This window comes from Anolis sagrei, chromosome X (genome assembly GCF_037176765.1).
Source record: "Anolis sagrei isolate rAnoSag1 chromosome X, rAnoSag1.mat, whole genome shotgun sequence".
In the NCBI taxonomy this organism is placed as follows: Eukaryota; Metazoa; Chordata; class Lepidosauria; order Squamata; family Dactyloidae; genus Anolis; species Anolis sagrei.
Genome location: NC_090034.1, coordinates 98,044,449 through 98,059,549, shown reverse-complemented (window position 1 = coordinate 98,059,549; position 15,101 = coordinate 98,044,449). Strand labels below are relative to the sequence as shown.

Genomic DNA, 15,101 nt, shown 5'->3' with positions numbered 1-15,101 from the left:
TCATTCCTAAGATCCATGAAATATAATCCTTTTATCTGCAGTAGCTATGAACTGTGACTCTATATGTCCTCTGGATCCAACAGCCACAGTATTGGGTAACCAAGGAAGAGCTGAGTGAATTTGACTTACATCTCATAAGCAGAGCATTCAACACATTTGCTTCTGGACCACTACATCCTACCAAAGGAACCAACTATTGATAAAATACATGGAAGTGAATTAGAGTGGATATGTGACCACAAGACCCATACCTTGAAGTTGGCTGGTGCAGTTATCTTCTTTTTTGTCATCTACCTTAGATATTTTGTACACATTCCTTCAATTCAAATATCTGATTCTTCTTGTTTAGACATCCAACATTTATTATAGCGTTTAAGCACTTCAGCCAATTTAGATGGGGTCAATTGTACTTCCATACATTCTCACAGTTTTTCCAGAACCAACATGACATCATCTACATATGTTTTCAATTCATACATTGATACATCCGTCCACTCCATTCCCCTGCTATGAAGGAATAAACAATGTTTTCCTGAGTTCCAAGGATTAGTAGTCAGTATGATTGATTCCTGCTTGCTCTTACTGTTGACTTGTGCTTCAGGTCTGTTCAGTTATGAAACACAGAAGGCGGTGCCTAACCAACCCCAATAAAAGACCACAAAGCTTCAGCTGTATGGGGCCGGTATCTGCACTCTTCCACAAGAAAAAGACAGTTGACAACAAGTAACATGGAATGGGGTGGTGCAGTCATCCTTCTCCTTGTTTTCTTTTTTTCTTGCCATTTGCTCATATTTTCAAAGAGGAAACGATTGCACAAGGGGAAACCCCCTCCAGGACCTACTCCCCTGCCCCTGATTGGGAATTTCCTGCAGATGAAGTCATCTGAAATCTTAAAATCTCTTCTCAAGGTATGGACTCTTTTTCAGACTCTTTCAGGGGTGCTTTGAATGCAATTTTTCCTGTTTCTTGGCAGGAGGTTGGACTGGATGGCCTACGAGGTCTCTTCCAACTGTATGATTCTATGGTGCTTATGGGAAAGAAGATCTGCTAACTGTTGGGTCGAATGATTAGAAAGGATTGCTGATGGTACTTCTTGTGTATATGTATAACTGCTGAAAGGAACACTGGAAGCCATCCTTTTCTTCTTTGTCTGTTTCTTTGCTTTCTTCTTTCTTTTCATCTTTTATTGCATGGATATAATCTGTAATGAAGAAAATTGACAAAAATGTCTTCTCAAAGTAAACCCTAATTGATATTCTTTCACAAACACAAAAATATTATCTTCCATACCCCCTGTCTCTCTGTGTGTCAGTTGATGATGGGACTTACATACACCCTAAAGGACACCAGACAGCCAAAATGCTATTCTTGTCTGGATTAGTTTCTAGGATTTATAGTTTGATATTCTATTAATTGCTATGGCTTCAAGAAAAAGTGAAAGAAATATATGATAAATAAATTGATAAAGGATAATAAAAACATTAGGGAGATATTTGCAGATTTCTATCAGAAATTATATAAAGGAGAAAAAAATATACCATGTGAAGATTGGGTGAGGAAAAAATAGGAGAGGAGGAAAAAACAAACAAATACAGAGCGAAATATCATATCAAGAGATTGAGAAAGTAATAGACAATCCTAAAAAAGGAAAATCACCAGGAAACGATGGATTTACTGCAGAATTTTATAAACAAATGAAAGAGGTTCTTATTCCAGAATTAGCTATAATTTTTAATAATATAATAAAAGAGGGAGAAGTACCGGAGTCCTGGAGAGAAGCAGAAATAATAACAATACTCAAACCAGGGAAGAATCCAAGAGAAGTGAATTCATATAGACCAATTAGCTTATTAAATCAAGATTACAAAATATTTGCAAAAAAATTAGCAAATAGGTTAAAGGATATATTACCAAAAGTGATAGGGGATGATCAATACGGATTTATTAAGGTAAGAAATATAAGCCACCCACTGAGGAATTTGATCAACGTTATTGCCCAGAAAAGTAAAAAAAGTTATGCGTTTATCAAACTAGATGTATATAAAGCATTTGATACAGTTAACCACAATTTCTTATTTAAAAGAATGGATAATTTTGGAATAGGCAAGGAATTTATTGAAGCCATAAATGAAATATATAAAAAGGGGAAGGCAAACGTGAAAGTAAATAGGGGATATACTAGAGAAATAGTTATAGAAAGAGGGGTCAAGCAGGGATACCCACTATCCCCAATACTATTTACACTAGCTATAGAGTATTTAGCGGACAGAATAAGAAATAATGGTAGAATAATGGGATATAGAATAGGAAATGAGGCAGTAAAAGTAAATTTGTTTGCCGATGAGTTATTGATAATTACAGAAAACCCATTAGAATCATTAAAAGAATTGGAAATAATATTAGCAGACTTTTACAAATTTTCAGGACTAAAGATTAATATAACAAAATCAGAATTGCTGGGTTTCAATTTGGGAAAAAGATTGCTAGAGTGCTCTAGTGATCACAAACGGCATTAATTCTACATGGTGGAGTGCATAAAACATTTTTCATACAAAAAAAAATAAGAAACATAACATTCATGCAAAAATCACATTTTCCAGATATCTACATTGGTTGGTGGCAGAAATATTGTGCAGAAATATGACATTTCTGCACAATATACCTTTGATTGTAAGATGCACACTAATTTCTCTACAACCAACAGAAAAAATCAGCTCTTTTAGAAATGATCTGGGGCGGCTCAACCCATTACGCAAAGTAAGCATTTGCAGTATAGTTGATTTTGCCCAGGGGCGCTCTTGGGGGAAAATAGACCTTGACATATGCGAGTTGTAGTTATTGAGATGTATAGTTCACCTACAATCAAAGAGCATTCTGAACTCCACCAATGATGGAATTGAACAAAATATGGCACACAGAACTCCCATGACGAACAGAAAATATATATCAGTGATTGGTTGGGGTGGGGGCAAAATACTGTTTGCTTACCATTGAAAATTACCTAGGGCCACCTCTGGAAATGATGGAGAACATCAAAAAGTATAATAGCAAAACTCTGCGCTGATTCAGTGTACAGTGTTCCCTCACTACTTTGCGGTTCGCTTTTAGCAGACTCACTGTTTCGCGGGTTTTTGAAAATATTAATATAAAATATAAAATATTTATGTCCAGTGGAGGCCAGGGACCCCGGAAGTGTGGCAGCCTGAGGTGCAGCATGGATGGCCTGCCTCCCTGGCTTGCTGCTGCCTGCGTGGCTCCGAAGGCTCTGCAGGGGTCTGTGGAGGCCAGGGAGGCAGGCAGGCGCCCTTGGGATGGGCTGGGAGGAGGGTAAGGAAGCGTGGGTAAGAAAATAATATATAAAATCTATATAAATAAAAATGTAATGTTCATTTGTGGGATTAACCTAACTCAAAAACCACTGTGTGAATTGACACCAAATTTGGGTACAATACACCTATCGGGCCAACAAGTGACCATCACTCATAAAAACACTGAAAAACACAGCAGAAGACACTTAAAATGCCAAAAATTACAAAATATATTACAACGCATGTGCAACTCCCCTCCCCCACATATATATGCAAACACACATAAATACACACATACACAAATATATACACACAGAAAACACATATACAGAGTCTGGGCCACAGCAATGTGTGTGACAGGGGATGGCTAGTAATGTATAAATATTAAAATTAATATGGCGTCCCTACTTGGTCGATTTTCACTTATTGCAGGTGGTCCTGGAAAGGAACCCCCGCAATAAGTGAGGGAACACTGTACACTGAAATGTACTCTTGTTTCCAAATGTGTAAGATTAGCCCATTTCAAAGGTTGGCCTAAACCAAAGGAGTGTGTTGACATACAGGTTGATTTTCCCTACAGCTACATGAAAAATATGGCCCTGTTTTCACCGTCTATTTTGGATCACGCCCGGTTCTGGTCTTATGTGGACACCAAGCTGTGAAGGAGGCCCTGATAGACAAGGCAGAAGAGTTCAGTGGAAGAGTTTGCATGCCTTCAATGGTGCCTACTTTCCAAGGATATGGTGAGGTATCCCAGTTACATTTACAACAATGGTTCCACTCTTGTTTCTGCTTGCCATGTCGTTTTTCTCCTGTTTCCTTCAGGAGTGGGCTTTGCCAATGGAGAACGCTGGAAGGAACTGCGACGATTCTCCCTTGCCGTCTTGAGAAGTTTTGGAATGGGGAAAAAGTCTATTGAACAGCGAATTCAAGAAGAAGCTCAATTCCTGCTGGAGGAATTTCGGAAGACAAAGGGTAAGAGAGGTGTCAAAGACAGGTTGAACTCATGTTGTTCAGTGAAAGTACTGTGATCACTAAAGCAAGAGGGATATCAGGTCCCTTTGCCCAACAATTAGTCTGCATTGTGTGCATTGGGTCATATTCTTGGCACCAGAAGGACTATCTGTGGACTGCTTCTTCATTCATTCTCTTTGCTGTGTTGTAGAAAAGCCGTTTGAGCCTACCACCCTCCTCAGCCATGCGTTCACCAACATCATTTGCTCCATTGTTTTTGGGAACCGATTTGACTATGAAGACAAGGAATTTCATGCCCTCTTGGTGATGCTAAATGAATTCTTCTTGGAAATGAGCTCCTCCTGGGCCCAGGTACTCTTTTTGCAATAATGATCAGTTTTAATTATTCTACAACCATCTGTCATAATCTCTCCCCTGATTTTTCCTCCATTCTTCATTTCTCACCTACTTAGATATTCATTTCACATGTTCAGTCCCAAATCCCATCTCCAATCCAGATAGTTTCTCTTCTTTTGTTATCCACAAAGACAATCTTTATACATAACTGTTCCTTCTCTTTCCCCCACTTCCCTGCAGTATTTTTTCTCTCTATTGCCTTCATGTCTCTCCAGCTTCCATCTCTGTCCACACCAGTTCTTGACAGGTTCAAAGCTTGTAGACAAGAAAGCTGCTATTCGTTGGTTATTTTGTCATCCTTTCTCACACTCAAAGAAACATCTCATTCCTGTGTTGAGTTCCCCTGTCCACTTTGCTGATGCCTTCTTGGGTTCCCTTTTTAAGTTTGTGAAGAACTCATATTTCTTGTTGTGGGAAAGCGAGTCACTCTCCATTTGTTTTCACTACAAGGATTCTGATTTTCTGGGAACAGATTTCCAGGCATGTAGTGAGTTTGCTTGCAGAAGATTGGATGAAAAATTATCTGTAAACATAAAGAAAAAAAAATGAATGAATCTTGCATTTTCAAAAATGTTATGTTTTATTTCGTGTCAAAAACATTGCATAAATAAATAAATAAATTTAAAATTGATAAAATAAAGGGATCAAAAGCAGCTGAATAGTTTAAAACCAAAAACAGGCAACAGTGACTGCATTGTCTGTAGCTTTAAATACTTCTTCCTCTGTGCATGAGGCAGGGCATTGTTGGCAAGCATACAGATTGCGGAGTTGTTTGTTCTGCTCCACAGTCGCACAAAGTGGAGGATTTTTTAGATAGTGCCATTTTGCTGGGTTGTCTTTTGGTCTACCAATTCTTGTTTACAGGGACTTCCAAGTTGCCCATTCTTGGTTTGCTCCTGGAGGAAGACCCTCGTGTGTGTGTGTGTGTGTGGAGGGGGGGGCATCCAGTTGGAAATTGCCTGATTTTGCTGCCCACAGGGATATTCTTGCATTTGCTGGGTGAACATTAAGAGGAGTGGTAATTCTCATGAAACTTTTCCTTGATTTAAGTCTACTGGGAGGAGTCTGATAGCCATACATCGAGTGGCTTTCACAGTGTTCAACCTTATTTCTCTCTCTTATGTTAACCTATTATATGAACACCACAGTTCAAGAAGGATATGGGCAAGCTAGAATGTGTGCAGAGAAGGACCACCAAAAAGATCAAAGGTCTGGAAGTCAAGCTCTATGAGGTGCAGCTTACGGCGCTGAATATGTTTAGTTTTGAGAAAAGGAGGGTGATTGGCAATATGACAACAACACTTAAATATTTGAAAGGGTGAAACACTGAGGAGGGGCAAGCTTGTTTCCTGCTGGTATAGACACTAGAACTCAATGAAGCAATGTCTTCAAATGGCAAGGAAAAGATATTCCACCTAAACATTAGGAAGAATTTTCTGATGGTAAGAACTGTTTGTCAGTTGAATACACTGCCTTGGAGTTTGGTGGAGTCTCCTTCTCTCGGGGTTTTAATCAGAGTCTTGATGGCCAACTGTGTGGGGTTCTTTGATTTGTTTTCCAACATGGCAGGAAAGATTTATATGATCTGAAGAGAAACCAGAGTATATAAAATAAAAATCCAAACATTTAAAATTCATAGCATCCAAACCTTTCTTCATATGTTTTGAACTTCTGCTTTCCTATCCCAGGTTCCTTGCTCTCCTGCTTTTGCTTCTCCACATCTTGGTCTCTTCACTACTTCACTCTACACCTCTTGTACCAGCAATAGTTGACTGTTTGCAAATAATGTTCGAAGTCACAATGTCCCAGTCATTAAACTTGGGTGGTTCACATATGTTGGGGGATGATTGGGGTATCTTTAGTTCATCCTACTTAGAACGAAACAGAGGCCTTATATGTTCCCTTTGTTACTAGCACTAGAAATCCCTTCAAGCCAAACTAAGGGATTGCGGTTGATGCTTTGGCAGAAAATGGCAGCTAACCCATTTAGCATGGTCTCTCTCTTTATGTAGTTCTATGACATCTATGCCAACTACCTCAAGTACATTCCAGGACTCTATAGTAAGTTCTATGATTCCAAGGATTTGAAGCTCTTCGTTGCCAAGAGAATCAAGAAAAATCAAGAGAGTCTTGACCCCAACTTCCCATGCGACTTTATTGATTGCTTCCTCATCCAGATGGAAAAGGTACCTTGTTGGTGCATTAAGGTGCATGAAGTGTCCTGAACTGAGGAGATTATTCCTTGTCACTTACAGAAATGAAATAAGAAACCTTTAATCTATCATACTTTCTTCTAATTGGAGTGTGGATGCAGAGTAGAATAGAAAAATGAGAATTGATACCACAAAGTAGAAAACATGCATGGAGTCCAAGGAGAGCTTTTGCAAGATGTAGTAACATGTTTGGTGGGGAAAAATGCCTTCTCAGTAGCTACTCCCAAGCTTGGAAACTTCCTTCATAGGGAGCAAAGGTGGCTCTTTGATTCGTTTAATTGCATATATTGTTTGCAATTAAAAAAACCTGTCCCATAGTAAAGGACTGTATGGTAAAATGGGCAGCCAATATTGGCCATACAATAAGATTGGACGATTGGGAAAAAATGTGGACAAGGAAAATAGAACTCACTTATTCATATGATATCCAGGAAAACTGGTATAAAATCTTTTTCCGGTGGTATACAACACCGGTTAAACTTTCAAAATGTTATAAAACTACCAATGAAAAGTGCTGGAAATGCGAAAAAGAAAAGGGAACATTTCACCACATGTGGTGGAGCTGTGAAACAGCTAATAAATATTAGGGGGAGATACGCAAAGTGACTCAAGCAATCCTTGAAACAAAATTTCAATTTAAATCAGAATATTTCCTTCTGGGTATTTTAGATGTAGACTGGGACAGAAACAAAGAGGCACTATTTAGCTATTTAATATCAGCAGCTAGAATAGTATATGTGCATTATTGGAGGGGAAAAGAAACCTCTAGTCTAAAGGAATGGTTAATCAAAATGATAAAAATGAGAAATATAGACAGCTTGACACAACAACTTAGATACAAACAAAATAAAACTGTAGTAGATTGGAGTTTATTAACAAAATTTATGGAAGAATAAAAAAATGGAAATTTTGATATAAATGTTGTGGGGAGAAGAGCATCTTTCCCTATAACCTTTGATGAAGAAGAGGATACAGAACACAAGAAGTGTGGAAAGGAGAAGACGTAACTCAGATTTGAGAAGATGGGAAGCCAAAAAGCCCCTACCCTCCCTTCTTTCCCTGGACCCCCCTTTCACTTCCACTATTATCCACCCCCCCTTTTTTTCCAGATTCCCTTCCCGACACCCCCTAATCCTCCCCTTTACTTTACCTATTTATTTATTTATTTCCTATATTTATACTCTTCCCTTCTCCTCCCGAAGGGGACTCAGGGCGGCCTAATGCTAGCATCATAAAAACAATCACAGTACAATCAAAATATTAAAAATTAAAACAACAATTAAAACAATTAATTAAGACACATCCATAAAAATCGAAATCCAAAATCCAGTCTGGGTCAATTCATTGCCATAAGTTGTGTGATTTTCTTCCACTGATCAAATGCTTGGTCCCAGAACCAAGTCTTGATTTTCCTTCTCAAAGACAAGAGGGAGGTGGTCAATCTGATAAATCTAGGGAGGGTGTTCCATAGGTGGGGGGGGGGGGGAGGCAATCTCCAACTCTTCCATCTTCCCTTGATACCCCCCCCCCCCTTTTTATGTAAATGAAAAACTTTTCAATAAAAAGACTTTTAAAACTGTCACATAGACAGGGAGCTGTTTTGCTGATGATCTGAGCCCTTTGGATGACATGCCATTGGAACAGGAGTCCTCTTTCAGATTGTTACAACTTCTCTTTCAGAAGGGACCGGATAGAAATGTCATTCTGAGCCCCAATTAAATTCAGAATAGACCTCCATTTCTTGGAGTATCTTCTGCTTAGTAAAGTAGAGGAAGAGGGGCATTGTGAATATGGAGTCATTATGGACCCAGAACCCTCAGTTAAGAATCTGTAACTGGAGTACAGAATGCCAGCCTGTATTTTCCATTCTTTGCATCTGAAACACAGATGAGAAACCAGGCTCTAATGCAGCAGGATTATATGACTTGTCTAGTTTTAGTCTAGAATGTCCTTTCCCATTCAACTTGCCAGTGGTTTTTATTCAAATTGTCTCATGATGTGTTGTTCTTCCCTACTTTCAGGAAAAAGACAATCCAGGCAGTGAATATAATATCAAGAACTTGCAGCTCAGCATTCTCAATCTGATTCTTGGTGGATCAGAGACAGGCAGTTGCACTCTGAAATATGGCTTTTTGTTTCTGATGAAATATCCTGAAGTGCAAGGTATTGTTGTTGTTGATATTGTTGTTGCTGCTATTGCTGCTACGTTGACAGTTAGCTCAAATTGGCAGGTTGAATCTTTGCCAGAAGTAGATCATAGGGTCATCCCGGAAGACTTAGAGATCCCTAGAGATCATATATCTATTGGACTCTATAGATCAGCATTTCTCAACCTGGCTGTCAGAAGGGTCGCCAATAGTCATCAGAAAATACAGTATTTTCTGTTGATTATGGGGATTCTGTGTGAAAAGTCTTGCCCAATTCTATCGTTGTTGGGGTTCAGAATGCTCTTGGATTGTTGGTGAACTTTAAATCCCAGCAACTACAACTCCTAAATGTCAAGGTCTATTTTATCCAAATTCTACCAGTGTTCACATTTGGGCATATTGAGTATCCCTCCCACGTTTGGTCCAGATCCACCATTGCTTGAGTCCACAGTGCTTTCTGGATGTTGGTGAACTTAAAGTCGATGCCCACCAAACCCTTCCAGTATTTTCTCTTGGTCATGGGGGTTCTGTGTGTCAAGTTTGGTTCAATTCCATCATTAGTGGAGTTCATAATGCTCTTTGCTTGTAGGTGAACTATAACTTCCAGCAACTACAACTCCCAAATGACAAAATCAATCTCCCCAACTCATCAGTTTTCAAATTTGGGCGTATCAGATTCTCCCCCCCCCCAAAAAAAAAAACATTGGTCCAGTAGAATAATAGAATAATAGAATCATAGAGTTGGAAGAGACTGCATGGGCCATCCAGTCCAACCCCCTGCCAAGAAGCAGGAATATTGCATTCAAAGCACCTCTGACAGCCTCCAGCCTCTGTTTAAAAGCTTCCAAAGAAGGAGCCTCCACCACACTCCAGGGCAGAGAGTTCCACTGCTGAACGGCTCTCACAGTCAGGAAGTTCTTCTTCATGTTCAGATGGAATCTCCTTTCTTGTAGTTTGAAGCCATTGTTCCGCTTCCTAGTCTCTAGGGAAGCAGAAAACAAGCTTGCTCCCTCCTCCGTGTGACTTCCTCTCACATGGCTATCATGTCTCCTCTCAGCCTTCTCTTCTTCAGGCTAAACCTGTCCAGCCCCTTAAGCCGCTCTTCATAGGGCTTGTTCTCCAGATCCTTGTTCATTTTAGTCACCCTCCTCTGGACACATTCCAGCTTGTCAATATCTCTCTTCATTTGTGGTGCCCAGAATTGGACACAATATTCCAGGTGTGGTCTAACCAAGGCAGAATAGAGCATGGGTAGCATTACTTCCCTAGATCTAGACACTATGCTGCATATCAGATATTTACAATACGATTCATAACAGTAGCAAAATTACTGTTATGAAATAGCAATGAAAATAATGTTATGGTTGGGGATCACCACAATATGAGGAACTGCGTTAAGGTTGCGGCATTAGGAAGGTTGAGAAGCACTGCTCTAGATCGTCCATGGGAAATTTATGGTGAGCTTCTGGTCAATTCTATGGTCAGATTTCACCCTATATTCCTCTTTTCCACACTCATTTGAGGATAGTCAGCCCTCTATAACCATGGGTTCTGCATCTAGGGGGTTTAGCCAATCATGGCTTTAAAATACTTAAGGGAAAGGAAATCTTGATGCCAAGTCTCCCACCATTTCACAGATTCCCATTCTCTCTCCATTTTGTATTGTTTGCCATTTTGTATATGGGATGCCATTTTCCTATGTCACTATCGATCGTGGGATCTCAGCATCTAAGTATCCTGGGGAAAAAACTTGAACACTAAGGGCTCACAGAACTAAAAATATTTGACATCAGCATTTTTCATTTTTTGATTATGTGACATGAAGCAGGTATTCAGAAAAGATGGGAGGGGTATTATCATGCAACAGGAGAAACAAAAAAAGTCAGATGGTTCTCATTCTCATACTTTTAACAGCAAAAGTGCATGAAGAAATTGATCAAGTGATTGGCCATGATCGTGTCCCAAATACTGAAGACCGGAGGCAGATGCCTTATACAGATGCTGTTATCCATGAAGTGCAGAGATGCAGTGATGTCCTTCCTATGAGTGTGGCCCATATGGTTACTTGTGACACTGAATTCCGAGGATACCTAATCCCTAAGGTATAAGAGGGGTTTTTTTTAAAGGAAGTTCAACTATAAATCATAGAAAAAGTTATCTAAGTGCAGAGCCAAGCTCAGATAAACCCAAATGTCCCACCACCTTTACATAGAACACCAAAATGGAGCTGATGGATCCGGGGTGTATAGAAGAATGCTATGCAAGATGTTCTGTTCTGGAACTTCATTTTGCCATTCTGAACTCATAACTCTTTCCCTTCCCAGGGGATGACGGTCTACCCAATACTCAGCACTGTCTTGCATGACTCCACAATGTTTAAAAGCCCCAATGCTTTCAACCCAGAGAACTTCTTGGATGAGAATGGACGCTTCCAGAAGAATGATGCCTTTGTGCCTTTCTCCTCAGGTAGAACTCTCCTAAAACCTCCAATGAGGAGATGGATCACATCCACATTTTGCTTGATATCCCATGCTTGCTTTTAAAGCTTGTGACCTTTTGTGTTTTTAAGCTTCCTTATTCTCCCACAAGAAACATAAAAAATATGTAAGGGTTAAGAGTCTCCTCATATACTCTATGGACTGAATTTCATGATTTTATAGCATTAGTTGTAAATTTATTTTGTTTCCTTGGGCAATCTCTATTTTTATAGTGCTTAGAATAGATCAGTGGAGATTTCTTCCAGGAATTTCATATAATGTGATTTTTGTGCATAATCAGAAAATCTGTTGTATTTTGAAAGTAGTCTTCATAAACTGTATTTGGATTTAGAGATATAAGTGTGTAAGGTAAAGGTTTTCCCCTGACATTAAGTCCAGTCGTGTCTGACTCTGGGGTGTAGTGCTCACCTCCATTTCTAAGCCGAAGAGCCGACATTGTCCATAGACAACTCCAAGGTCATGTGGCCGGCATCACTGCATGGAGTGCCCTTACCTTCCCGTCGGAGCGGTACCTATTGATCTACTCACATTTGCATGTTTCCGAACTGCTAGGTTGGCAGAAGCTGGGGCTGATAGCGGGAGCTCACGCCGCTCCCTGGATTAGAATCTGCGACCTTTCAATCAACAAGCTCAGCAGCTCAGCGCTTTAACCCACTGTGCCACCAGGGTCTCCCCGGTGTGTAGGATTCCCCAAATGAACAACGAGACCATCCACAAATTCATAACAAGGTGGAGACGAGGGACATCTTTTAGAAGTAGATATAAGACAATGAGATGGCTGGTTGGAAGGGAAAGACCACAAAAAGTCAAAGGCCCTTCTACACTGCCATATAAAATCCAGATTATCTGCTTTAAACTGGATTATATGGCAGTGTAGACTCATAAAATCCAGTTCAAAGCAGATAATGTGAAATAACTGCTTTGATAATCTGGATTATATGGCAGTGTAGAATGGGCCAAAGATGCTATGGAAAAGAAAAGGGGACTTGAGGTGAAAAGACTCTTTGGTTGCATCTCAGGAGGCATCTGACCAGAAATCTTGATGTGTCTCTCCTTGCCTGCAGATAAATTCTGGTTTTTTTCTTTTCCAGGGAAACGGAACTGCTTGGGCGAAGGCTTGGCCCGCATGGAGCTTTTCCTTTTCTTCACCACCATCCTGCAGAGTTTTCAATTGAAGTCCCTTGTGCCTCCCGAAGATATTGATCTCACTCCTCGGGAAAGTGGCTTTGCCAACATCCCACCCTTTTACCAGGTCTCCATCGTCCCACGCTGACCCTGAGGTCCCTTTTTCCGGGAGCATCCAAACAGCACCTAAAATGTGTGCCCTCTTGTGTTTTCTCCTGGGCTGGACAGATGATATCTCTAGGAAAAATGAATAGTTTCGGCACAAAGCAGGAAAACCCTGCTTTTTGCAGAATTAATTTGATGCTGGAAAGATCCAGGTCTTCCTGAAAGACCCGGGTCAAATCCAGCATGAAGGCTGTCTGGATGGACCCCTTGAAAATTCTGCAACTTCATGAGAGGGCTCTATCCCCTTCCTCCAAACCCTTTAAAAACAGGAGAGAAAGTAAAATAACTTACCTGGTCACCATTAAAGTCCTATCGGCCCTCTCCTGGCATGTAGGAATGACACACCAGGAGAAAGGGGGGAGGAGGAAAATCACTCCTGCCACCCCTCCTGTCTTTCCTATGCACCAGGAAAGGGCCGGCAGCAATTTAATGGTAGCTGGGTAAATTATTTTACTCCTCCCCTGTTTTTAAGGGGTTTTGGAAAAGGGGTGTGAGTCTCCCTGTCCTTCTGGAAGCATGCACTTTTGGGGGCATGTGCAGACTAGAACCTGGGCAGAATTATGTTTTTAAAATGTGATTTCTCCTGGATTAAAGGGCTGTGTGGTACCACCCTTCCTCAGCTTGGGACTCTTGCAGAAGCTGCATTGGCAGGTTCCACAAGGAGAAGGAAGTGGATTTTACTCTGTTTTCTGGCTCTCATAAGGAGGGCTGGGTTTTTTTTATAAACGAAAGTATGGTTTCTGGATTCTACCCCTTTGTTAAGACATGTTGTCAATAGGTACTATTTTATTCCCAGGTGGGTAACAAGGATACTTTTCTAGCATTCCTCTTATTTTCTGAAGAATCGCAAGATGGTGAATGCCTCTTAATTTAGTTATGTCTCTCTATCCATTGCTTATGAAGTACTGAAGTTGCCTTGAAATGATCTGATTTGAAATTTGGAATTTGTGAGACCAGTTATAAGTACATAACCACTTTGATTCTGGAGTTAGAAGTCCAGTTGGCCCTCTCTATCCACGGATTCAACCATCCACCATTTGAAAATTTTCAAAAAATAAAGAAATTCCAAAAAATGAAATCTAGATTTGGTTGTTTTATGTAAGTGAAACTTTCTTTCTTTCTTTCTTTCTTTCTTTCTTTCTTTCTTTCTTCTTTGTTTCTTTGCTGTGAGTTGCCGAAGAAGACACTAGAAATCCCATATTTTCTTTCCTGCCTAGTGCCTATACTTCCCTAACTGTGGAAATCTGCCAAAAAACCCCATAAACCTCTCAGGGCTGGTTCTTTTCTTCTTCTTTTTTTTTCTTTGCTGTGAGTTGCCTAAGAAGACACTAGAAATCCCATACTTTCATGCCTATACTTCCCTAACTTGTGAAATCAGCTCAAAAGGCCCCAAAAGCTCTCAGGGCTGTTGTTATTTTCTTTGTTTGCTGTGAGTTGCCTAAGAACACACTAGAAATCCCATACCTATATTCCCTAACTTTTGAAATCAGGGAGAGAGAATCCCCTGAAGTTTGCTCAGTACCATTTGCTGTTTTTCGCCTATTGTGCAATTGCGACCGCCATTAACAAAGCAATTAGGAAATTTCAGAAAGTTCAAAAAATTTAATTCCGAATTGAACCACCAGCACCCCCTACATCCGAAACGAGTTTTGAACCATTTTTTTCTGATCAATCAAGCCTACTAAATACACCACAAAAATACTATACAAACCATTGAAAGGCTACAATAAATCAATGGTGAGATGCACCCTTAAAATACTGCATATGATACTATATAGTTAAAAACCAAGTAAAATTCAGTATTATTCAAACTTAAGCAAGAAACACTTTGGATATAGACAACTACACTATGATTATGTAAAAGTATACAAATTCACTGTTTGAAATTACTACTGATAGAAACAAGCACCAACCAGAATTCCAATCCAAAATCAACAAAGCCGGTAGTCTGAAAACAGCAGTCAGAAGTCCAAGTCAGAAACCAAAACACAGCAGTCCAGGGTACAGCCCAGAATCAATAAAGCCAATAATACAAAGAGTCCAGATTCACATCACAATGCTGTCTTTTTTGATAAGGCCAAGCCTTGAGAACCTTTGTTCTATCTTATGATCTCAGGTGTTGCCCGTGTAGAAACTCGTTTCTTGGCTAATAGGGTAAACTTTCAGGGAGCAGCATGCTCTCATTGGTATTCTAAAAGGGATGGGACATGTAACCCTTCATTGGCTTGCCCTGATGTACTGGCTTATACTTGATCTCCTATCAGCTTTAGTTTT

At 40.0% G+C, this 15,101-nt stretch overlaps 1 protein-coding gene across 1 annotated transcript; it reads left to right on the top strand.

Moving 5' to 3' along the window:
- Window positions 1-643: 643 nt before the first annotated feature.
- On the top strand, window positions 644-13,101 carry LOC137094927 (cytochrome P450 2G1-like). Its single transcript, XM_067460922.1, has 9 exons — window positions 644-908; window positions 3,889-4,051; window positions 4,134-4,283; window positions 4,474-4,634; window positions 6,692-6,865; window positions 8,914-9,055; window positions 10,954-11,141; window positions 11,364-11,505; window positions 12,629-13,101. Exons 1-9 carry the CDS (start codon window positions 729-731, stop codon window positions 12,808-12,810), a joined length of 1,482 nt encoding a protein of 493 aa, XP_067317023.1. The 5' UTR covers window positions 644-728; the 3' UTR covers window positions 12,811-13,101.
- Window positions 13,102-15,101: the final 2,000 nt, after the last annotated feature.